The sequence below is a fragment of the Taeniopygia guttata genome, chromosome 4A (assembly GCF_048771995.1).
Source record: "Taeniopygia guttata chromosome 4A, bTaeGut7.mat, whole genome shotgun sequence".
NCBI classification, from domain to species: domain Eukaryota; kingdom Metazoa; phylum Chordata; class Aves; order Passeriformes; family Estrildidae; genus Taeniopygia; species Taeniopygia guttata.
In genome coordinates this window covers 5,241,420-5,267,204 of record NC_133029.1, presented here as the reverse complement: position 1 = coordinate 5,267,204, position 25,785 = coordinate 5,241,420, and the positions used below count along the sequence as shown (strand labels likewise).

At 48.7% G+C, this 25,785-nt stretch overlaps 1 protein-coding gene across 6 annotated transcripts in view; it reads left to right on the top strand.

Annotated features, from left to right (window-relative positions):
- The window catches only part of EDA (ectodysplasin A), a 61,631-nt gene that overhangs the window by 24,215 nt on the left and 11,631 nt on the right, over nt 1–25,785 (top strand). For all 6 annotated transcript variants that reach the window (XM_030272471.4, XM_072929059.1, XM_030272474.4 and 3 more), the window contains exon 2: nt 12,072–12,177. In XM_030272471.4, the coding sequence (XP_030128331.1) occupies nt 12,072–12,177 (106 nt within the window). The remainder of the gene's footprint in view (nt 1–12,071; nt 12,178–25,785) is intronic.

Genomic DNA, 25,785 nt, shown 5'->3' with positions numbered 1-25,785 from the left:
AATGGTTGTTTCAAACATCCATCTGCTTTATCTGCTGTTGTGTTTACAGTTCCCCTTTGTAGTTCCCAGCAGCATCTCCTCTCTCTCCTCTGCGCTTGTTTATTTAAGGTTATGGTAAAATATCTCTCTGGTTTGGAGCTGTTTTGTGGGAGCCTTTCCCAGCTTGGCTGATCCCAGGGGTCAGGGGAAGAAAAATCATGAACCTGATCACCCCTGGGGAATCCCACAGTGGTGGTTCCAGCTGGTCCCTGGTGTTGTTGCTCCTCAGGAATGGGATTTTAGCCAGACCCTGCCCTTGACCTTCCGGTGCTCTGCAGGCAGCATGGCTGGTCATTTCTGAAAAATAAAGGGTTTAATCCACTCAATTTGTAGCAGAAGTTGACCAGTGGACTCATCTTTGTTTGGGTATTGAATTGTGTGATGTCCCTGGTTGTTTGTCTGTCCAGGATGATTTAGGAAACCAGTTTCAACTTTAGGAAAAAAAAAACCAAAACTCCAAAATAATACAACAAACAAACCCAAACCAAGCTGTCTGAAAAATCCTAGGAGGATATATTTGATACTTTTTCCTGGCAAAAGTTAAACATTTTCCATCCTTCTTCAGTTTCAAGTCTTCAGAAGGTTTGTGGGTCTTTCTCCAGCACGTGGTGATGCCTCTCCATGTCCAGGCAGGAGCCACAGGGAGCACCCCAGGGCTCCACAGCCTTTGGAGTTTCCCTCAGGTCTTGTGTCCCCATCATGGACAAAACATGACCCAGGATGACATTTGGAGAGGTTGCAAAATTCTCTCTGTAAACAGTATTTTAATTTTTTTTTTTTTAAGCTGAGCCCCAAGCAATGTCACTGCTTGTCTTGCACAGAGATGTAGAAAAACAGTCCCTGGCTGCAGGAGGGGGTTGTATTCCTAATTTTCCTTCACCACAGCAGCATTTCCTGTTACTGGTGAGTGTGTGGAGTGCCTGGATGAGACCCCCCCCACCCCGGGTCATGTATCACCCCAAGTTGTGTGTTGGAGTTTTGTGGGACACTGAAAGTGACTTTGGAGTGGGACCTGGAGTGCCAGGACAAGGAATGGCTTCCCACTGCCAGAGGGCAGGGAGATGGGATATTGGGAAGGAATTCCTGGCTGTGAGGGTGGTGAGGCCCTGGCACAGGTTACCCAGGGAAGCTGTGGCTGCCCCAGTCCAAGGCCAGGTTGGGTGGGGCTTGAAGCAGCCTGGTCTGGTGTCTTCATGGCAAGGGGTAGAACACGATGAGCTTTAACATCCCTCCAACCCAAAGCAATCTGGTATCTGTAGTCTTGAATTCCCCACCCTTTGCTGCTGGAATTGTCTCTTTTCAAGGGTCAAAAGCTGCTGGCCAGCTTCAAATAGTCCAAGCCAGTTGAGGCTCATTTTAGCCATTGGATATGGACAGAACTGTCCACAAAATTCTTTTTCTGGCTCTTTTTTTTTTTTAGCCTTCCATTTTTTTCAACCTTCTGGATTCTTTTAACCTCCCAGTGCCCCAGTTTTACCATAGGATGGAGAACCAGCTGCTGCAGAGGCATGAGCAGCATCCAGGAGCTGAAATATTAAATCCTTTACTACTTTCCTTCCTTAAACTCCTCTCAGCAAACAACTCAGCCAGCACAAAACCTTTTTCTTTCAGCCTCACAGAGTCAGAACATGTCACAGGGGATGCTGAGCTAGCGCTGCTCCCTCCCAAGAGCTGCCCCAGCCCGACACGAGGCAGCTGTGCAGCAGCTGGCCTGGCTGCCTGGCTGGAAACATCTGGATGGGCTGCGGCGCATGGCGGGAGCCGCTGAGCCGATGCTGCTGTGCAGCCTCGGGCGCTGTTTGAAGGCTCTGCACTTCAAAGCCCGGCTCAGAAAGGCTTGGCTTGCACAAACTCACACCTCTGCTTGTGCTCTGGGGCTGCCGTGGCTCCCACCCGCAGCCAGAGCCCCGGGAATGCCATAGTTGAGGTTTGTTTGCTGGGACGATGGTGGAATTCCTGCGCGCAGCTTCACGCGCCGCTCGCCTGAGCCGTGCCAGCTGCTCGCGCTCGCTGGCCAGGCCGTGGGGGCTCGGGGATGGGTTGTTTGGATGGAAAACGGAGCTGTTGCCATGTGGAGAGGGAGTGGGGGAATGCTGTTCTGATTAGGAGCTGTCTGGTGCTTGCAGCAGCAAGTGGAGCTGGGTTTGGCGGCCCCAAAGCCGGGCCTAGAGGCGGCCGGGGATGTGCGCGGTGCTGGGACCGGCTGTGAGATAGCGGCCTGTGGGAAGCTCACATTCCTGAGCTCCTCCCAGCTCCTTTTCCCAGAGTTCCCACAGCACATGGTGGTGTTTGTGATTCAGTTTGTCCCTCGTAGCTCAGGGCTGTGCTGTTCCAGTGCACGGGCCGTGGTGGGGCAGAGCCAGCTCGCTGCTCACAGTCGATCCCATGGCACCGCTCCAGGCACTCCACCGAGCCATCAGCGATCCCATGTGCCTCCTCGTATCCCAGAGCACATTCCAAGGGTGAAGATGGCACAGCTGGCAGGTGAGTCAGGCTGCCAAAGGTTTGCTTCTGGAAGGATCCATCCCAGAAGTGCTGCGGTGTTCTTTTCCCCTCAGTGCCGGTGGTGTCGGTGGGTGCCACGGCTGTGGGAGCTGCTCCAGGTGTCCTCACTTCCAGAGGAGACAATTCCTGCTGCTGAGCTCACACAGGCAGGGGAAGCCAGGCCAGGAGGGGCCTAAACAGCAGCAGAATTTGAGTTGTTTTACATTGAGAGTGGTTTTTACCACCACTGGCAGGGTGCCCAGAGCAGAGGTCGATACCCCAACCCTAGAAATATTCAAGGCCTGGTTGGATGAGGCTTGGAGCAACCTGGACTAGTGGAAGGTGTCCCTGCCCGTGTTAGAGGGGTGGGCCAAATACTATTGAAGGTCCTTTCCAGCCCAAACCATTCCATGTTTCTATAATCCAATTTTTGGGAAGCAGGGTGTTTATCTGGAGGCAGCTTCTCTGCTGAGAAGCCCCTTGGTCCTCTCTGGGAGAAAGGGACATTCCCTCTTCCCCCCATTCCCGTTCTGTGTCCAGTTGGCTTCCGAGGAGTCCCTGTAGGATCTGGAGTTTTGCAATTCCTGCATGAAGGAGCATCTCTGGCACTGCACCCAGCCCTGCCTTGCGGGGACTTGTTCCCATGGCTGTGCCCGGAACGGAGCCTTGCAGAGCTCTTAATCCTGTCTGCATGAGGTCATTGGCTCCTTGATGTTAATTGCAGGGGATCTGATTAATTAGGCAACAGAGCGTAATTTATTTGAGCAGATTATTGTATGGAATTAACCAGGCAGTCGCTGTCTCCCACCACAACTCCATGCATCCCTGCAGGTGTGGGACTTGCCATTAAAACCTTCACCCTTGATGTGGATGGCTGGGTAATAATTGAATTATTTCCCAGTTGCTGCAGCGGGCTGTTTATCCACATTGTTTCATGGATGCATTATTTTGTGGGTGTTACATTTTCAGCAGACTTGTTTTCATTTTAATTCAATTCAATTTGGACTACTTGATTCCCTCCTCCTGTTTCTTTCCCTTCCGCTCTTCTTCTTCCAATAAAACGTCATAAAAATTAATCTCCACCGAAGGCCAAATTTAACATTCAGATTGAAAAAAGAGGATTTTCAAGCCCTTGTGCTAAAAAGGGAAAAAATGTACTCGGACAGGAAGTCTTGGGTTTGTTATGGAGCAAGGAAAAATATTTTTAAAACTTTATCATAGAATTATGAAATCCCAGGATGGTTTGGCCTGGAAGGGACCTCAAAGCTCATCTCATTCCACCCCTTTTCCATGAGCAGGAACACCTTCCACTAGACCAGGATGTTCCAAGCCCCATCAACCTGGCCTTGGACACTTCCTTAAACAGATCAATTATTTGAACAGCAGAAAGATTTAAAAATTATGAAGATTTTTGAAGATTTCCCCCCCAAAAAGCAATAAGGAGGGGTTCTCTGAGAGCAGGGGCAGAATGAAATTCATCAGTTCCAGTGTCTGACAGATGTTCTCCTGTAACTTTCTCCCCTATGGATCCATCTCCATGAGCGAATCCAAACCAATTCTTTGCTGCAGCTGGTGCCAGTCCAGGCAAGGGGGTTATGTAGAATGGAGATAAAAGACCAAATACCAGAGAACTGAAAAATGCCATAAATTTGGATCCTGCAGCCACCTTCCCAGTGGAAAACTCCAGAGCAGAATCTGGTTGGTCACCTCCTGCAGGAAGAGGTGGCCTGGCCACCTGGAGTGTTTGTCTGCTTTGGAGATGGGTTCAAAAAAGGGGATTGTTCATTGAATCAGCTGTTCTTCCCAGGTGTGGGGATTTCAGTGCTCCTGTCTCTTTAGGAACGCCTGGAATTGGTGGGAGTTGAACGAGTTGGTGGCAAAGAAGCACCTTCAGTGGAGGTGACCCAAAGCACCCTCTGGGAATGGTCCCTGTGCACGTTATGGTCCGTGTTATGTTGGTTGTGGAAGCAGTTGAGGTCATTGTCCCTGCCATGACCAGCAGGACCTTCCAGGTATTCCTAAAAGTGTTTCCAAATCTGCCAAAAGGAGTTTTTCTCCTAAGGAGGAGCCCCAAGGGTGATTTCAGGCTGGAGAGAGCCCAGTTCCTCATTTTGCAGGGAACAGAGGTGCTGCAAGGGAAGCAGCAGGGCCCTGAAGCTCTTTGCTGGAGCAGCTCCTGATTTGGGGAATATTTTTAAGAGGGATTCTGGTTTGAGGAGGATTGTGCTGTTGACCTCATGTTGTCCTGGATGTGCTGGAGAAGCTTCAGGTCATGAGGAGCAAGAGCAATGGTGCATCTGGAGAGAGGAAGAGGAACTATGGCTGATACAGAATTGCCTCATCCCCCAAATTAAGTGTGTGCTGTGTTTTATAAAATGCATAAATATTTTGGGACTATAACTGCTCAAATAAGGAAGGAACTGCTGCTGGAATGCAGGAGAAGAACCCATGACCTCCATCTGGAGGGGGGCGTAGCCCAGCTGGCTGAAAATTGGCCTGAAAAGGGCTACAAAAGATAATTAAAATGTGAAAAACTGAGAATTCATGCTAATAGACAGCAGATCCCTGCCTGGCGCTGCTTCACAGCTAAATTTGATTTCCTTGGGAGGCAAAAGGAACTGATTTAAGTTCCTTACCTTGCTGACATTGATCCCTCTCAGCATTTAACCAGCCTGTTCCCAGCGAGGAACTTCCCGCGGCTCTGCTGCGCCGGACCGGAGCCTGCAGCAGGAATCTCTTACTCCCGCTACCAGTAAAAAATTCACTGCAGGTGTCTTCATGTGCAGTGTTAAACCCAGCTTTGACCTTGTTCTGCTCACATCTGGCTTGTGTTTGAGCTTTCCCTTCAGTGCCAGCAGGTGTAAGGAATGGGAAGCCTCAGCCGCTGCTCAGCTGGAGCTGTGTCCACCTCCGTGGCATTGTCCCCCCATCAAAGTCCTTGTGGGAGCCACCAGCTCCCCTCCAGCACCAGGCAGCTCCAGGGGAAGGTGTCTTAGACAAGTGTGTGGACAAACAGCCTCGTTTAACAAATTGTGGTCTTCCAGGCTTGAGGCAGGGCTGGTTTGGGGTCAAATTTGTGATTTTGGTGGTTGAGTCAGAGGAAGTTGTGGGGTGTGTGTAATCCAGGGATTCGGACTGTGGACCTGTCTCCATTTGGTGCTGAAACTGATTTTCTGTGGAGGTTTAGGACAGAAGGTGTTTCTGAGGGTTCCACAGATGATTCTCCCTGTGCTGAAGGAATGCTGGAACCTTCCTTTTCCAAAGTTACGCTTTGGTCCTCCCATGAGGAGCAAATCCACGTGCCTGCTCCTCTGCCATCTCCTTACCCGCCAGGTTTACCTGCATTTGCTCCAGGTTCCCTGAGCTGGTTGAAAGTAAAAATTAAGTGGTGTGTTCAGCTGGGTCAGTGGTGGAAATGTAAATATTTGGGATGTTACTTACTGAACTAAGCCGAGTTTGAGCTGAGGAAGGTTTGGATTAGAGGAAAAGAGGAAATTCCTGTTCGGACTTGGAGTTGCAGGATGTGATCACTGCTGTCATAGGTCTGCTTAAATCTCAGTTCCACATGAAAAGGAGGAAGGGAGAGGGAAGGTTTTGGATCTGAAGGAAGTTTATAAGGTGTTTTAATTGTTCTGATGGCAGTTAATTCCCTGTGTCCATCGCTTTGGCTCGGTTTGAGAACTGGCATTTGGATTTAGGGTTCTGTCCTGCAAAACACCATTGCTTTCCTGGGTAATGAATGTAAAATACCAATAAATCCTGGGACAACCTGCTCCCTCCTCTTCCATTGGTCTCCAGTCAGTGTCTGTTACTGGAGGGCTTGGAAGACCCGGAGTGTCATTCCCTGGCCTTCTCCAAACTGGGATTGCACAGTCCTTGGGAGAGGATTTTGACCCAGTGCTCAGCGTGTTGACAGCATCTCAAATCGTGTTCCCAAAAGCACTGGTGGCATGTTCAGGGTGTAGATGTGCTGAGATGGGAGTTCCTGCCCACTGGCAGGTGCTGTGCCCACAGTCCATGGCATTCCATAGTCCATCTCCAAGTCCAAGGTCATTTCTGTGTTCCAGTGCTCAAATACTCCCTTGACTCCTTGGCTGTCATTTTTGTGAAGCTCCTCATGAGTGGTGAGAGGGAGTTGGCTCTGCCATTACAGCTCCTGCCTGGGCCAGAGCTCAATCCCTCCTCCCAGACAAACTTCCTGCCTGGATAAGCTCCTTAGCACCTCTGGTGTTTTGGGATTATGGAACAGCTTTGGGTGGAAAACGCTCTTGAAGTTCCCTGTTGTGTCTGAAAACCAGTGGGGATCCTTGAGTGCAGATTGGAATGATGGAGAGTTGGGATTTTGTATCAACTCCAGGGGGAAGGATTGTGCCTCTGGGATCTTGGGCTTCAGGATGAACAGCTGGAAAGAGCAGGAATGTGCCTGGCGTTGGGAGGGAAGGATGGCAGAGATGAAGCACCAGGGACCAGAGGAGTTCTGGGCATCTTGAAGGTGAGGACCAAACTGAACCTTCACACAGAAAAAGCTGAGGGAAGGGGTTTGTTATGGTGTGGAACATGCCCTGGATTCCCACAGCCAGCTGGGAGTACCAGCTTGGGGAGGAAGGTGGGTAGAGGAGGTTGTACCATCTCTGCTCTCTCCATCTCTGGTCCTCCCCATCGTGGCATTGATCACATTCCATGAGTTTTGCAGGCAGGGCTGTGGCTTGTCCTGCAGACAGAACATGGTGTCGAAGTTCTGTCACGTTGAAATGGGAATTGTTCCCTCATTTGCTCCTTGCATTTTTATGAGGAGCAAGAAATGATGACAAAAACAATTCTTAAAATATGTGTGACGGGGTTTCATTTCAATAAAGCAAAGCTACTCCTCGAGCTTCTTTCTGAGCTGGTGGAATATAAATTATCTACTTGATCTTTTTCTTTTTGCACCACGTGTGACCAGAGGCAAAGCTCTGGAGGACAATGGGGCTGATATTCAAGTAGCTGCTCCTCTGAACCACAGGCTGAACTTGAGAGCACCAGAAAAACAACAATATTGCTTGTAGAGAATGTTGCTGCAGAGCCTGGGCTGGTTCTTAGGCTCCTCACACTGCTGATCTCCGAAACTGCAAAGGAAGAGGGAATTTGACTTTTAACAATCCTGTTAAACACTTGTGCAAGAGGGTGAGTTCATACTTTTTTTCTAAGATGATTTAAGAGATTGAGCTGTGGTTTCTGGATGAGATGTTTAGCTGGACTTGCTTTGTCAGGAAAAATTGGGAGCTGTTAGAGGCAGAAAATCTTTGGGTTTTTTTCGCTTTTCACCCAAAAGGCCTTGCACACCTGATGGTTTGGGTGTTTTTCCCTTCTGCAGGAAGACACTTGTTCTTCCTACCAACTTAACTTAAGGAAAAATCCACCCTTTGTGCATAATTGCATGGGGTGGGTTGTATTTTCCCACTTTTCTTCCTTTGAAACTGTTTGACCATTGGTAATACATTCCCTTGGTGTCCAGTGGCTCGTCAAGAGACTTTTGACAAGGGCCTGGAGTTACAAGACAAATAATATTTTATTTTATGAAAAATTATAATACCTTTCTTTATCCTTTACTTGCATGGAGCGTGGCGTGTCCATCCTACAAATGAGTTGAGAGGCCCTGTTACTTTGGCAGTTCCCACTGTGCTCCCTTGACATCCATCCTCCAGCAGCTTTGTCCAATGTTCCCAGGCAGGTTCTGCAGGGAAAACCAGCTCTGTGTGCCTTTGTTTTGCTTTATTTTGCCCAGAGAAACCGAGGCAGATCCGATTCCCTCTGGCGAGCCGTGCCTGTGCTATTGTTTCCCAGGTTATTTTGAGGAATGCCTTCCCCTGGGATTTTTCCTGTGTTGGCTTTTTGACCTTTTTGCATCCTATAGTGATTCTCTTGTGTTTCTATAATTAAGGGTGATTTGAGGGCTTTAGCTTGGAGGAGGAGGAGGGAAATGGGGATTGTTTAGACTGTGCAGGGAAAATACCTGCTACCAAAAACGAATCTGTGTGTGCTTGACTCCTGAAAAATTCTCTGGCTCCAAAAGTGCACGGGCTGAGAGAATCAGCTCTCTGTGACTTTGAGGTTGAGGAGATTCAGTGAAATCATGGACTAGGTGAGAATTCCTTTTAGAACTCCCCAGAAGGTGGCACAGCTGGGATGCCCCATGAGCCCAGGGTTGATGCAGAGGAAGGAAGGAGCCTTAAAGATGATTTTGTTCCCCTCCCCTGCCATGGGCAGGGACACCTTCCACTATCCCAGGTTGTTCCAAGCCTTGTCCAACCTGGCTTTGGACACTTCCAGGGATCCAGGAGCAGCCACAGCTTCTCTGGGCACCCTGTGCCAGGGCCTGACAGGGAGGAATTTCTTCCCAATATATCACTGCTGTCTCGGGGGTGGTGAATGGAAAGAGCACCCGAGCGGTGCCGGCCGGACACAGACGGGCCCTTCATGGCCGAGCATCCCCCGGCCTCGGGCAGCTGCAGCCCTGGAACAACGGAGCCCTTGAGTCCAGAGAGGGACTTGGCCTTCAGGAGCTCAGGGGGCTGCAAGAGCCTTGGTCACCCTTTCCTTGCCCCTGCCCTCCCCAGGGATCTGAGCATTCCCTCTGTTGGAATCTGTGGTATTGATGATTCTGAAATTGCAAAAAGTCTCTGTCTGTCAGCCCCGCTGCCAAAGCAGAAGCCATAATTCGTCTGTGCTGTTTCAAGGTTGTTTATTCTGTTTATCTCTAACATGTTCTGCTGCCCTGCCGCAGCTCTGTCCTGCAGGGCAGCGTGTGGGGCTCTACCCTCAGTGGGATGGTACAAACATTAAATACCAGAAACTACCTGTGCTGGATTTACAATAACGTGCCAATATCTGTCACCTACGTTGGACAGTGTGTCCCCAGCCTGAACCAACAGAAAAATGCCAACACCACAGTGAAACATGGAGGGCATGAAGAAGGAGAAAAAGGACAAGACACACCGAATTTCCTCCATTTTGTCCCCTTTGAACCCCTAATCTAGAATCCTAAAATTTTACTTTTGCACCCGTGCCTCACTTAATTATTACTGATATCAAACACTCAGAGCTTGTAATTCATCCTGTAAGATTGAAAACTCTTTTCCATGGACAGAGATCACAGCCAGTGTCTCTGGGGGCTCTGTCCAGGAGGGTTCCTGACCCCCTGCCAGGGTCCCAGGGCAGCCAGAGGGAAGCCCTGGATTCCTCCATCCCGAGCAGGACCCCTGAGCCCCCTGTGCCAGTCACTGGAGGGTCAGTGCTGTTGTTTGCATCATTCACGGCGCTGTGGAAGGGGTACCTGGGGATGGGCCCCTCTCTCTGCTCACACCACTTGTGTCCGTGCCCAGGTTGGGTATGGCACTGCTCCTGGAAAACACGGTTTTGTGGGAGCTGTCCCAAAGCAGCAGCTGCTGTGTTCACAATTAGTGTCTCAAGCTGCTTTTGTGGGTTTGTTTTCTAAGTAAAATGTGTGGTTCAGTCATTCGCCCTCACTGTCATTTCTCTTTCTGACTAGAAATGCAGAGTTTAATGGACAGATTACTTTTAGCCAAAATTTAGTGTTTTTCTGAGTGGTCAGTGACAAGTGGCATCAGATTAAAACCTGGAGCAGAGCAGGGAAGTTGGGGTTGTTCAACCTCGAGGAACAGCCTCTATTTCTGTTCCAGCCTCTATTACCCTGCTCTGTAAAACTCCAGTAATGATCCAGGCAATAACAGCATTCCAAAGCCACGCTGAGGATTTCACTGACACTTTAACCCAAATTATAATGCAGTTTGTTCCTTCAATTAGTTCTGCAGTGTCTCAGCGTGAGTTAAATAAGGGGTTTAAAGAGAAATTCACTTTTTCTCATCTCTGGCTGTGCTGTGGTGTGTCGGGAAAGGTGCTGGTGGTGCCTACAGGAGCATCCTGCTCCAGTGTTCCACACCTGGGGCAGTGCAGTGGGATGTGGGAGCTTTGGGAACGTGGTGCTTTGGGAATTGTTCTCGCCCTTTATTCCTTGTTATAAACCTTCAGTTGTCTGTCCAACCCTGTAAGTGGCCTTCCTCAAGCAGATAAGTTTTACTTATCATTACTCACACCTTTTAGGGACGTTTAAAAGCCTAGTAGTGTGACTTTGGGAAGCTGATCCCAGGTTATCCCACAGCATTTTGGGGTCCTTTCAGCCACAACATCATTGCAATGGCAACCACCCAGGAATTTTGCAGACCTGCCTGCACACGGGCAGAAGGAAATAGCAACAGTTTGGGAATTTGAGAAATGCTTTGGGGAATTCTTCTTTGGAAACGAAAGGGTTTCCAAATATTTCAGTTTGTGAGACTGCACCAGAGCTTGTTGGAGAAAAGCAAAATGCAGATGTAAAATCCGAGTGAAGGACTGGGATGCTGAGGTTGGGAGGGGAGCTGTGCTTGGGAAATGCCTTGGGAATGCGAGGGAGAGGGGAGGTGAGAGCCCTGGGGCTTGTGAAAAGCCAAGGGCCTTTTGCGATTATTGCTCCTGATAGAGACTTTTATGGGCTGGAGCTTAACGAGCCCGGCAATTCAGGGGAGGTGTTTGTTCTTCTCTGCTCTTTCAAATATGCTTTTGATGCCCAAAGTTTTGTTCTCAGAACAATGATGGGTTCGATAACCTTTGGGGCTGCCTTTTGAAGCCTCCTGGTTCTTGTCTTGGGCTGTGTTTTTGTTTTGCTGTTTATTTACAGCTGGAATAAGCAGATCAGGTTTCTTGAGCAAGAAAACCCCATCCTGGTAGGAACAGCCTACCAGTGGCTGTTGGATGCAGTAACACACAGAAGGTGTTTGGTCCCTAATTGATCTTTGACTTCCCTTTTTAATGAAGTAGAAATAACAGGAAAATGCCACTGGTGATGAGCTGCCACACCCGGGGGTAGCTGGAATTCTGGTTTCTAACCCCAAATTCCAATTTCTGGGTCGGGATGTTGCTCTGTTAAAGACTTCTTAAGGCGGCAGCAATTTTTTCCTGAATAGGAGGTCTCTACATAAAACTTTTGCCTCCTGGCAAATCTTGTGTTACAAATGTTGCTGTAGGTTTAAAGTGTTAATTTATGTGGTATATTGAGTTGGATTTAAAGGTCCCTGAAGACCTTTGAATCTCAGTAGCTAATGAGGCTTGCAGAGAAGAGGTTGAGAGAGGAAAAACTTACTGGCAGTGAGTAATGCTGTAGAAAGAGCACCGGGATTGGGCAAGTTTTGCAGAGAAAAATTAGGAATTATCGTGTCGGCCTTTGAGGTGTTTGATTATTTCCTGCCATAGGTCTCCCTGCAGCCCTGGCCTGCAGTCCCCCATCTCTGTGGGAAGGATTCTCCATGCTGGAACCCCTCAGGTGGAGTTTTCCCAAGTCCTAGACTGCTTCCAAGGGGACTTGGGATGAGCTGAGATCCGTGAGCAGCCATTTCGCATCCTCCTCGGCTCTCCCACTCATCCTTGCTGGAAAGGATTTGGCATTTAGGCTCCAATTTCTCAGCTTGGCTGAACCAGCCATGCAAAGATGATTAAACTTGTCCCTCTCCTTACAGCTGGCCTTGCTGAACTTCTTTCACCCCGAGGAGAAGCTGCACGTTGGAGAAGAAGGGAGACGCGTCCGTCGGAATAAAAGGAGTAAAGGCAGCGAAGGGCCCGACGGTGAGTCCTGCTCAGTTTCTCCCTGATTTTGGTCCCCTCCCAGATGAGGAATTCCAGGAGTTCTGATTTCTGAAGCTGTAGGTTGAATTAATGCTGCTTAGGAATTCCATTCTTGATTCCACGAACTGTGCTAGTTTAAAATTTTAATTTGTACTTGTTTGCCCTTATTTGTTGTCCTGCACACCCAACTTTGCTTAAAATCATCAAGGAGCTTTTCACAATCCAACAAACAGCTGGGAACATCTGCATTCCAAACTGGTGGCTGCTTTTAAGGGGGTTTTGAGTTGCTGTGGAGTCTCAGGTGGGGTCAAAGCCCGTGTGAAGGGAAGGCCAAGTTGTACAAAGCTTGGATTAAAAGAGCAGAAAGGTTCCTGATTTCTTTGTGAGGAATTTGATTTCCAGTCCTGGGTTTCCATGATTGCCATGACACAAAGACAGGAGCATGAACTCCTGGAAGAGCTCCTGTGCTTCCCTACTGCAGGAAAGAACAGATCCCCTTTTATAGGAGTGGAGAAAGGACTGGATGAAGGGGAAAGCAGGGACAGAACTGATGGAATTGTGGTTCTGTGCCCAAGTCCTTACTCTGTTATCATCATTAGTTTTCCAGTCCAGCTCTGTGAGTTTCCCATCTCCCCTGAAACCTTTGCAGTTTCACAGTGGAGAATCATTTCCCTGGGGCTCTGCTCCAAGAAATAACTTGGTGAAACTCCCTGGATTCCTCTTGCCTGGAATGCTGACAAGTCTGATGCATTTGGTACAGACTCCCTGAGTGATTCCAGCCCAGTGTGGGCCCTCACTTTTGGAGCTGGTGTCTCTCTGGTGCTCAGATGGCTCAGGCAGCATCCCAGTCCTTTTCCCAGTCTCCTTGAAATCTATCCCAGTGTCTTCACCAGTTGCTTGTGTAGTAGCAAGTTCCCACTGGAGGCGAGCGGTGTCGATGGAGCGCTGCCGGCAGATGTTGGGAGGGATCAACTTCATCCCTCAGGCTGCCTCTGCCTTGCCAGATGTGCAGAGAGCTGCTGAGGAGAGACAGGGAGGCTGAAGGTTGGTGTCTAACAAGGGTTTTGCCCATCACCCTTGTGCCCAGTGTTGTCCTTTCATGACTGGCATTCCCTTCCCTGATTTCCCTGATGTTCCCTGCATGCTCAGACTTGAGTCACTCCAGAAATTCAGAGCATTTCCACTCTTATCCAGTCCTGGGAGGGGAATGGAGCTGGGGAAGGGTCTGGGGTCCCAACAGCAGCTGAGGGAGTTGGGGGGGGCTCAGCCTGGAGAAAAGGAGGCTCAGGAGGGACCTTGTGGCTCTGCACAGCTCCTGGCAGGAGGGAACAGCCAGGGGGTGTCAGGCTCTGGTCCCAGGGAACAGGAACAGGAGGAGAGGGAACAGCCTCAGGCTGGGCCAGGGAAGGGTCAGGTTGGACATCAGGAGGAATTCCTTCCTGGAAAGGGCGGTCAGGCATTGGAAGGAGCTGCCCAGGGAGGTTTGGAGTGCCCATTCCTGGAGGTATCCAAAGTGCCAGATGTGGCACTCAGTGCTCTGGGCTGGGATCAGTCACAGGTTGGACTCGGTGGTCTTGGAGGCCTTTTCCACCCACACTGATCCTGTGATTCTTACCTGTGTCTTTTTGCAAATTAGGGATTTTGACCCTACATGTGGTGGAGACTGGAAAAACTGCCAGAGTGACAGGCTGTGTCCCTCTGGCTTTGGCAAGTGGTTGTCCCATGTTTGGCTGTGGAAGTTGTAGAACTGCACTTAACAAATGGGAGCTGTCAGGGCAGGGCTTGACCTTGTAACAACCATAAAATCAAGAAACAAACAGAGCCACGGCCTTGGGGAACTCAGGCTGTTTGTTTTAGACCTTTGTGAAGGAATCTTTCTGTCAGAGCAGGACAATGAATCATTAAACTAATAAATAAAGCCATGTCATGGTCCTGATAACACCATTTTCTTTGTGAGTTTCGCAAAGGGAAAGTTGATCAAATCTTTGATCTGCAAAAAGGCTCCCGAAGATAAAAGTGGCTGAACTATAAATTCCCAGAAGGAAGGAGATGTGCTTTCCACTTGATGCCTCACTAATATTTGTCTGGAATTAATTTTATGAACTTTCAAGTGCTTTTACACATGCAGGGAAAGACCAAAGTGATCCGAGCATAGAGGCTGGGCTGGAGGGAGGCTGCTCCGACCCTTCCCAGCTCTTCCAGTCCTGCTCATCCTGGTACCAGCAACAGGCTGGCTTTGGTGATTTATAAACATCAGGGAGAATTTGGTTCCCTTTCCCAAAAGCTTTTTATTTTTGAACGATTTGCTTTCAAGCCTTTTGCTGTGCAAGAGGTGATTTTGGGACAGGGCAGAGCTGGTTCTGTGCAGCCAGGGGAGGGTGATGGTCCTGGCTGTGCCCAGAGCATGGAGCCACAGGGATGGGACATGGGAGCAGCAAAGCTGCTTTGATGCCTCTTTGTTAAAAAATCCAAGGAAAATTGTGTGCAAAGCCATCAGTTGGATCCTGTCACTCTCCAAGAGGACTCTGGAATTTCAGGGGCTCCACCTTGGAGGACTCTGGTTTCAGCCTTCTGACCCCTGAGATGTTTTATGGTTGGGTTTACTTAATTTTGGGTTGTGGCCCTGCACCCACGGTGCCCTGGGGCCACTTAAAGCAGCCGAGGTCGTGTCCTGGCCAAGGTCCCTCTCCTTGTCCCTGCATCCCTTCAGCCCTGGGGCATCCCACAGGATCACTGGGGGCTGGTGCCTGTCCCAGCCCTGGGATCATCATCCTGAAGCCACTTTCCAGTCCATGCCACCAGACCCAACTTTTGCACAGCTTTAAAAACTGCCACAACTTTTCCCAGTTTCTCAAGGTCCAGGATTATCCCTTTCCACTGTTCTTTTTTTGCCTCTTTCTCCTCAGTGTTCCCATCTCCACCTGTTGCTTCATTTCCTTTAATTCTCTAAATCCTGCCCCTCTCCAATGCCTCTTCCCTATTTTCTCCTTTCCCCCTCCTTCCCTTTTGCCCTGGTGTATTTATGCTGCCGTGGAACTGCTGCTGCTCCCAGATGAACAAATCATTCTGGAGCTGCTAATTAGCAACAGTTGTGCTAAAAGGAACCATCAAGGATGTTAAATTAGTCCACTTTTAAATAAACTGGGTATGAAATGTTAGATCTCTATTCCCAGAGTGCCAGTAAAAATGCTGCTGGCTCTTTGCTAACAAAGCCAAAATCTGGGAGTAGCATGGTTTTAACTCCAGAGACAATTCCGTGCTCTGGAGGTTATAAATAATGACAGAGCATTTACAAAGCAGATGTCAATAGGACTCTTTAAAAAACATTGTTTTAAACAAATAAAATAGTTTCTTTTTCTCCTACTTTCATCTCTGTTCCCAGTTAGATCCCTGCCGGGCTGCTTTCCTGGTTTCTGAGTTTTTTTGCATTTTGGGTTTGGAGTTGTTGGCTTGTTGGGTTTTTTTTTTTTTCCTTCCTAGATTTTTTTCATACTGAGCTTGGTGAGAAACATCAGGGATTGTTCTCCAGGCTTTGATTGGGAGCATGGCAGCTGGGAAGAGGCTGAGCAGATGGCTGGCCTTAAGCTGACAACAATTTGGTTCCTACTACTTTGGCAGTTCTTTCTGCCAAGGAAAGTCCTGGAGGAGAACTCCAGCACTGCAAATGGCTTTGTGTGGAAAGGAGAATGAAATTCTGGGGGATTTAAAGCTCTTCCCCATCCCTGCTCCTATGTGGAGCTTTGGAAGTGATGCTCCAGCTATGTGGGTCCAGTTTCACCCTCTTAGGATTTGCTTGGTGGTTTTAGGGTGATTTCACAGTGGTTTTAAGATGGCTTTAGAGTGGGTTTTGAATAGGTTTAGAATGGTCTCACAGTGGTTTTACAGTGGGTTTCGGATGATCTAGCAGGTAGCTGGTTTTGAGAATGGTTTTAGGGTGATTCTGGGATGGGTTTAGGGTAAAATTTGGATGTTTTCTGGATGGTTTAGCAGGTAGCTGGTGTGAGAGCCTGGCTTTTAGGAAGGATTTAGGATGGGGTTTGGATAGTGTAGCAGGTAGCTGATGCCAGCCTGGCTTTTAGGAAGATTTCTGAGTGGTGTAGTAGGTAACTGATGCCAGAGCCTGTGTTTTAGGATGAGTTTAGGATGATTTCTGGATGATTTAGCAGGTAGCTGACACCAGCCTGACTTTTAGAGTGGTTTTAGGATGGATTTTGGATATTTTGGGGATGGTTTAGCAGGTAGCTGATGCCAATCTGGCTGGGGGTGCTGGCTCCCCTGGACAGCCCCCAATCCCACAGGTGGCCTGTCCCAGCCATCCCCCTTTCCCAACCCAGCAGCACTGACGATGCAATCGGACTTTTTTTTCTCTTTTTTTTTTTAAATATCCAGCTCACAATAGCAACTTTTCCTGCTGGCTTCCTCTCCTGTGGAAAGGGCAGGTTCGTCCCTCTGCCTCCAGAACAATGGGTGCCTTTGTGTTGGCCCTGTGCAATTCCCAAAGCCCCGGCATTCCCAGAAACACAGATGGATGCAGGGCGATAGAGCCTTATTGTGCTCTGAAACCATGGTGATGAGCACGCAGTAAATATTGGACATTTCCTGGATCCTGGAGCACAGGAGACGCTCTCAGAAGGAAAGGCTCACCACAAAGTGCTCCTTCTTACTGATTTCCCCCAGAATTTCTCTGTGATTTCCTCCTAAAGGGGAGAAATTGGGAATAATGGGATGTTTTAATCTTTGGGGATAAACTCATCCCTTTCCTAGGATGTTGCTGTCAGTATTTGTTATTACTGTGATAAAATTAAGGCTGCAGCTTATTTACATATCCCTATCTCTGTGTTATTCCCAGGTTTATGATAACAGGGATCTGTTTAAGGTCTTGTCCCTAAAAACCCAGAGTGGTGTCTCGCTGCTGGTTCCAGCTCTGTTCCAGCCCTGGCACAGGCTGTGCAGAGAAGCTGTGGATGCTCCTGGAAGTGTCCAAGGCCAGGGTGGACAGAGCTTGGAACAACCTGAGATAGTGGAAGGTGTCCCTGCCCATTGCAGGTGGTGAAATGGGAAAAGCTTTAAGGTCCCTTCCAACCAAAACCAGTTTATGATTCCATGATTGTGCTGAAGCCCAGAATTCCTCACTGAGAGCTCTGCTATGTTGGTGTCCCAGATGGATGTTAAATAGGAAAAGCTGGGAGAGACCCAAGCCCAGTTGTGTGGTGTCCAGGGTGAGGAATTATCCTGACTTACAGGGATCACATTAGAATAATGGTTGGTGTGTCCTGACCCATCCACAACCTCCCTCTGCCCCCTGGCTTCTTCAGCAGCCCTTCCAGTTGGGATCTGGATTGTTCCAGAAGGAGCTCTGCTTCATTATTTGCAAGTTTACAAAGCTGTGATGAGGTGCTGCTGATCTGGTCCATCCCTGGAGCTGCTCTGGGGGTTTTTGTCTTTCCCTGGTTGGGATGAGGCCGTGGGGTGGCCACTGAGATATTTGGAACTGCTGAGGATGAGAAGGAATTCTCCGTCGCCGTCACCTCGGTGGCACTTTCAGACACTTGCTCTGACTGCACTTGTGGGTGGATTCTGAGCTCCCAGGGCTGTGCTCAAACTTGGCCAGAGCTCAGCTCCTTTTCCAGCTGCGCTTTGAGCAGCGAGCCACGTTATTGGAAGTGACTGGTGATTCCGTCTGAATTCCACTCCTGAGAGCCGGGGCTGTTCGGAACGCCCCGGGTCACACACTGAGCTTCAGGAATCTCACAGAGTTCCTTGTGTTACACAACAGGGCCAGCACTAATGAGAGGAGAACAGATGTTCCAGAGGGGCAGGAATGTGGCTGCAGCTGAGCCCTGAGTGCAGCTGAGCTGCACCGAGCGCTGGAAATGCCGGACTCCTCTGGAAGCTGCTGCTCCCTCCTCGCAGCATGAGAGGCTCCATTGTCTCCCTGCTGGCAGATTTGCAGTTGAGCTTTGATTTCAGTGGATAAACCCTCAGCCAGGGAGGTTCTGCAGGCTCAGCACACGCCCCAGGCCCGTCTGGTTGCTCCACGTGGAGGAATTGTTGTGGAACTGGATCAGATCCACCTGAGCTCCCCACTCAGGTCCTGCCCTTGCCACCACAAGGATCTTCCTCCTGCAGATTTTGGGATGAATAAGTTTGTTTTTCTGTCTGGGGTGTCATGGGTGACTGAGGGGATCTCATAATCCATACAGATCTCTCCAAAGGCTGTCAGAGGATAGTGCCAGGCTCCAGCACAAGGGGCAATGCCCATAAACGACAGCACAAGGAGTTCCACCTCAGCACAAGGAAGAGCTTCTTTCCATGGAGGGGGCAGAGCCCTGGAGCAGATCCCCAGGGAGGATGTGGAGTCTCCCTCTCTGGAGACACCCCGAACCCACATGGACATGTTCCTGTGTCACCTGCTCCAAAGGGTGACCCTGCCTTGGACTGGATGATCTCCAGAGGTTCCTTCCAACTATGCTGGGATTCTGTGAACAGCCAAACCTGGAGCTGCTGCTCCGGTGGTGGCAGCTGTGATTGTCCTCACTGTGCCCTCCCTGGCCACTCACTGGAACCCTCTCAGCTGTCACAGAGCTGCACCAGCCCGGAGCTGCAGAGCTCCAGTGAGGAATTCCTTGGGGAAGAAGCTGTGAATGAGGCTGGGGTTGAATGTTTTCATGAGGGCTTTGTTGGCCGTGATGTATGGAGACATTATTGGAGTCATATCTGATCCCACTAATTCCAGCAGGATTTGGGGAAGTGCCTTAATTGCTTTCAATGGATAAATGCAAGGATTGGCTGAGCCAGGCAGCATTCCCTGTGTCCCAGCTGATCCAGGGACTTCACTTGAGCTTCCCAAGAGTGATAGACTCTCTCCTGGGTTTCCTTTTTCCTGTTTTTTCCCTTCTTTTTCTCCCTTATCAAATTCATACAATCCTCACAAGAGCGATGGGGTCTCTCTTGGGTTTCCTTCTTTTTCCCCTTTATTCCCCCTTTTTCCCCTCCTTTTTCCCTGTTTGTAGATTCATCCAGCTGTGAGTACGTGTGGGTGCATACAGGCAGGTCCTTGGTTAGAGACCCCACATTTTCCTGTGTAATTAATCCATCAGTTCTCAGGCAGCTGCTCAATGCCATGGAGGTTTTCCATCCAATTAGGCAGGATTATGGATGGGTGGAGGAAAAACACGTCAAGTTCTGCGGGGATGAGACTGTCGGAGAGGTTTCCTCCCACCTGCCCTCGATTCCTTGTGGATAACCACAGCAAGAGCTCATTTCAAACATCCAGCAAACAATTCAGGAGAGCCTCTCGTACTCCCACTTCAAACCTTGCTGCTGCCCCACTTGGGAATCATTTCTGCTGGAATTCATGACATATGTTCATTGTTTATCTTAGTGGGATGTGACTGAAAATGTCAGAGTGTTTTGTGTTAGGCAACAACCGAATAAAACAAACAAAATAAAAACACAGCTGTAACGCTACGTTTCAAATTGTTGGATTTAAATATGTGGGATTGATAAAGGAAGCAAGAGGGTGCAGTGGTGGATAGAAAATCAGCCTGGTGACTCCAGCCAGCAGCCAAAAAAAGCCTTGGGATCCTCGAATTAGAACTGGGAATGTTCTTTGTCAGCTCTGCACTTGGAATCCAACCGAAATGCCTGAAGGGAAACAAAAGGCACATCACATCCTCCTTCCAGAGCCAGCCAGAGGGTGGAAAATGAAATATGATGGCCACAGGTTCTGGTGTGAACCCCAGGAACTTGGCTGGGACTGGTGATGTGGGAGCAGAGCTGAGGAGGGTGGAGATTCCTGTTTGATTGGCTTTTTGTGTTTCTGAAGAGGCAGTGCAAGAGGATTTTGCCAGCAACAGTGGCTCTGGCGTTAATTGGGAGCAGGATTTTGTCTTTGCTCGTGACCACATTTGTGCTGTGGTGTTCTTGCACCTACTCAGAGGCTGGAGCTGGTTTTTAGAGCCTTCTGGTACCAGCAGCCTGTCCTGGTGCCGTGCCATTGATCCCACGGTGGATCTGGATGGGATGGAGGAGGTGAATCACCTTGGTTGTTCCTTCTGTCCTGTAAAGCCCTGGAAATTCCCGTTGCAGTGAGCAGGGACACGTCTGCCTTGCTCGAGGAAGTGAGGAGGGATTTTCAGCAGAGCTCTGGCTCTTGGAGAGCAGAGTTGAGGTTGTAGGGTAGAGAGAACCCCAGAAGGTGACTGGATCCAGTCTCTCATCCTAAATGGGACCAGCACTGTGACAACAGCAGAGGTGACAGACCTCTAAAGGACAGGTGCTGTTCCATCCTGGTTCTCCTACAGTCCTTCACCTTTTTGGTATTTTTCCTCATGCCAAAAGGCACTTAAGAAGGAGATACACAGGGCTGATGGGGCTCTACCTGCTCCAGCTCCTCCCTTCAGACAGCACCTGGTGTCCTTTGAGTCCCATCATCCTTCTGAAGGTGGAAAAACCTGTGGAATGCATGAGCACAGCTAATTCATCCTGCTGTTTTTGTCCTTTCCACTTTTACCTGGAGCAAAAATCAGGTTGATGAGTAATTGCCTCTTAGGTCTGTCTCTTGTTCACACTTCAGTTCTGATCATCTGCAGTAATCAGACTTTTTTCCCCTCGAATATGATTAAAGATCAGGGTAAGCAACCTACTGCCACTCTTGGCATTATCTGTAAATTTGAGTTTAACTGTCCTTAGGAGCTTCACCAAATGATTCCCCAAGGAGTCCTGGGTTTTGTCAAGCCAAGCAAAAATCTCTGAGTGCTGGCAGGAGAAAAAAAAAACTTTCTCAACAGCAAAAAAAGCCTTGTCCCTGATGAGATCTTACGTGGTCTGAAGCTGTTTGAGAAGAGAGATTGTGGCTCTCTGGCATCTCGTGTCTCTCCAGGGATTCCAGGGATGAGCTGTGACTTCCCTCTGTTTGTTTTCAGCCCGATGAGCTTGAACTGGGGGCTGGTGTTTGGGATCAGAGGGATGGGGAGGGAGCAGGCTACTGATCCATGGAGCTCCTGGAGCAGCATCTGCTCATCTGGATGACACATGGATGGAGGTTTGTCCTTTGGTGGAATGTGAGGAGAGGAGCAGGGAGGCAGCAAAGGCCACTCTCATCCCTAAGCCACCACATGAGGGATGATTCCCAGCCCTTGGTGCCAGGGCACGAGCTCTTCTCACACCCTGTGGCCAAGCAGCCCCAGGAGTGACCTCAGTGCAGGACACTTCCCCTGGAGGCACATGAGAAGTCCATCAAAGAGATGAAGAATTGCCTCAAAAATTGGATGGAGCCAAGGGAGTGCCTCAGAAGAATCCAAAATGAGCTGCAAACTGTCCTTGATTTCCCAAGCTGGTGGAGACCAGCTTGGGCTGGGGCAGTCCTGCACAGGGCTGGGGGGGTTCATGGGTGTCACTGTCCCCGAGCCATTTCTGGGGACTCAGCAGCCTCCCGCTCCACAGGGGGACAGGGCAACACAAAGCAAAGAATCCTGAAATTCAGGGCTTGTGTTGTGCAGGTGGAGCAGGCTGGGATGTCCCTCTGGTGACTCTGGGAATGGCATGGGACCAAGATCCCACTGGATGAAGGGTGGGGAGGGAGCGCTGGCTTGTGGGGTGCTGCTCATGTGGAGCATCTTGATTTAAGGTGTGACCAGGCAAAGAACATTAAGGGTGGCTGTGTTCACACGTGAATTTTAAGGAGTTTTAAAACAAGGCTGAAACAAAAGCAGGGAAAGAAGGAGAAGTGGTGGCTGAGGAAAGCTGGAATGCCTTGGGTTCTGCCCTAGGGACTCACACATCCCACAGTGCTGTTTCATCCTTTCCCTACTTTGTGTCGTGAATTCCCTCCCCATTCCCTTAGCAAACATATTCTCTGTATTCAGATTTGTTGAAGTTAATTTTCATTCACACTCCTGGCTTGGGTTCCTGTTAGTGAGGGCAGCACTTTTCCTCCACTCTCAGCAGAGGATCCCCCTTCTTCACCAAAAAGCCACCCTGGGAAGATGTGCCGGAATTCTGGAGTAGCACAGCATGCAATTTACTTCTGGGATGTTTTCCTAGATTTATCATTTATCATATTCTCTAAGTATTCTGCAGTAATAATCCCAAAGCTGCTCTTCAGCAGACCCATTGCTTTCTCTGGAGTTGGTAAAGAAGCACTTTCTTTTTCAGGGAAAAGGGAGAATATTCCTCTTGTTTCAGTGTTTGCATCACTGACTGATAGTTCAGTAGGGTCCAAGAAGCTTTCATCTGGATAGACCAAATTTCCTGAAAATGTTGAAAACATATTGGTTCCAAACCTCCCCCGAAACCACATGTTCTAGATTAGGCATGTGTTGGGAGCTTTCTCCAATCCACTGGAATCTGGCATTAATAACCCCACACTTAAAAATATTTGAAAAGCTTTACATTTCTTCTGCCCATGAGAATGAAGTGAATGTCACTGCACCAGTGCTGGAAAGGCAGCTGCTGAGTTCTGGAGGTTTCTGATTCCTTGGGAAAACTGACATCCTGGATGGAAGGAGGTTCATCCTCACCTGGAATCTCAAGGAACACACAAACTGCTCTTTCCACCTTTGGTATTGGTCAAATAGGGATAGAAGGGTTGCTTGATGGGTAGACCTTAACCTAGAGTCCTTCAGGTTGGAAAAGCCCTCCAAGATCATCCAGTCCAAGCTGTGATTAATCCCCACCTTGTCACCAGCCCAGGGCACTGAGTGCCACATCCAGGCCTTCCTTGGACACCTCCAGGGATGGGCACTCCACCACTTCCCGTGTTTGAAAGGACCTACAAGGAAGCCAGAGGGGAACTCGTCATCAGGAGTGGTAGTGACATGACAATGAGAAATGGGTGAATTGCCCCTGAATGAGGGGCAATTTTTGGATATGTGGAGGGAATTCTTCCCTCTGTGGTTGGTGAGGGGCTGGAATGGATTTCTCAGTGAAGCTGTGGCTGCCCCATCCTGGGAAGTGTCCAAGTCCAGGTGGGACAGGGCTTGGAACAACCTGGGCTAGTGGGAGGTGTCCCTGCCCCTGCCCATTCCAGGATGAGCATTAAGGTCCTTCCAGCCCAAACCATTCCATGATTCTATGACTTAATGATTTAATGCTCATTTTATGGAAGAATGAGAAGTGATGTGGTTTTTCTGAATGACGCTGACATCTCATTAATCACCATTATTTTGTCTCTAATCTGTAACCTGGGATGAGGAGAATTCCTCAGTACCTCCCTCCTCTCATCTCCCAGGGTGGAGGGGAGATGGAAGCACAGAGGTGCCTGAGTTGAATGACCTGGTCTTACATGTCCCCAGACCAGTGTCACACTTAGGGAAGAAGATTGAGGATGTTCCATAGTAACTCAGTGCTAGGAAATAGGAGAAGCATCAATAATTCCAAATGAATGCTGAAAACAGGTTGGCACAATCTCCAAAGGATGGATGGATTGATACCCAAAACTGGTGACTGCTGCCGTGTACCTTTCCTAAACTGGATGAACACCTTAAAGACATCACTTGGTGTCATGTCCTGACTCAAATCATGCTGCTATAACATGGTTTTGGCATTCCATGGCTTTCTCTGCTCTTGGCAGCTGGGAATTCCAGCACATTCAGCACCTCCTTAGGTATATCCTTTGTTTGGCTGATTCCTATAATGGTCAACTTTTTATAGGTTTGATATAAAATCAGCATAATTACAAAGATCTGTTCCTGTCCATAAAACCGGTTGGAACTGTTTGGCAGGAATTTAAACTATTTCTTGTTAATCCACACACACAGCTAATAAGGGAATGCAGGGGTTTTTTAATATCCTATTTATATCAGCAGATGTCCTAAAGAAGTTTGGGATATTTCTGCATTTATAGTAAATCATAGCAGTGTGTAGCGTGCAGAAAGAGAGATTGGAGGGGGTGCAAAGTCAACTCTATTAATCTTGCTGAGAGCAAACATGTCACATGTAATATCCTTGAGTTGCATCACCATCTGGGATTTTTCTGAAGGCCTTGGAATTGATCCAGCAGATGGTACAGCTGCAGGAGCTGGGGCTGGAACCTGCTCCCTGAAGCACAGGGAGATGTCTTCTGCTGCTGGCTGGGTCACAGCTGGGGGTTTGCACAGCAAAAATTCATCTCTTGCAAGTGTTTTCCTCAGCTTCAAGTGAGATGTTTGCATCTGAACCCAAAGGGACTGACAGACTTCAGAGAGACTTTGCAGCCATGACCTTTGACACAGGAGGGCTCACTCTGAGGCAGAAGATCCCCTCCAGACCTGTGCTTCTCCTTGGAAGCCTTCTCATTCCCACCTCAATGGTCTTGGGGAGCAGTTTGGATGTGCCAGCACTGTTCTTGAAGCCCTCCAGGTCCTCTCCTTCTTTTCTCAGTGGTGCTCATGCCTTTCCCAGTGCTGTTGTCCACCAAGGTGAGCTCACTTTCCCACTTGTTGCCTTTTCCAGGAGCCTTTCTGTGGAATTCTTCTTGTTTCAATTCATCTTTTTGTATCAGATGATTCGGATTGACTTCACTGTTCCCAGGATTTCTTCAACCCTTCACTAAGTGGCAGCAGGATTTCCCCATGTTTTCCAGAGTTATTCCCATTTTAGGATTGTCTTTTTGGCTTGCCTGGCTGAGCAGCAGCAGCTGAGCACGTGCAGGTGTCCTCCAGCATCCACCAGAACACTTTATTATTTCCCATGTATATATATTTTATAGGACTGTATATTTTGTATGACTGAATCTCATTCCATCCTTATTATCCTTCAAAGCCATCCAGCCTGTCCTGCTCTCCCAATCCTTTTCTCTGTTAACAGTTCTGGCCAACTTCCCTCCCCCTAAACAAGGGGGTGAACAGAGCTGACAACTCCTTCAAGGAGGGCTCAGAGTTTAAACATATATTTAATTCCAGTTGAAAGATGGGAAAATCAGAAGGGGATGGACTTCCCAAGGTCTGGGCCTGGTTTGACCTCAAAGGAGAACAAGCAGCATGTGGAAAGGGAGAGGTGGGATTAATGGGAAGGACAGAAGTCAGGAAGAATAACTTTGCTTGGGTGGCTGTCACATTCAATCCTGGCAGCTGGGACCACCTGGATCTCTGGGACATTCCTGATGGATTGGGAGGGAATTCATGAGGAGCAGAAAGGTGCACTCATAAAGGTGCACAGTGTAAAGAAGGGAAAAGAGGAGAGGTTGGGATGCTCTCGGATCCCATCGGGATTGGAATAAATCCTCAACCAAAGTCCCTGAAATCAGGTGTGGGAGATGTTGATCAGTCAGAAGTTCTCAAGTCAAACAAGTTTTCTTCTCCATTATAGTGGCAGGTTTTTAAACTCTGGAGCAGCAGAAGATATCCTGTATTTTGTTTTTTTTATACTCCTGGACAATGAAAGAAGTGGATACACCTGTGATCCACATCTTGGAGTGGAAAAAAACAAAGTTTTCTCTTAGGCCATCCTTGGAATCAAGGCCTGCATGAAGCTACAGTAAATAAATGGTTTGCATAACTTGTAGGTATTTAACCATGAATTGAGAAGTAACCAGTGGGTCAGATACATCATGGAATCCCAGACTTGTTTGGGTGGGAAGGACCTTAATGCTTGCCTCATTCTCCTGACATTGACAGGAGAATTATA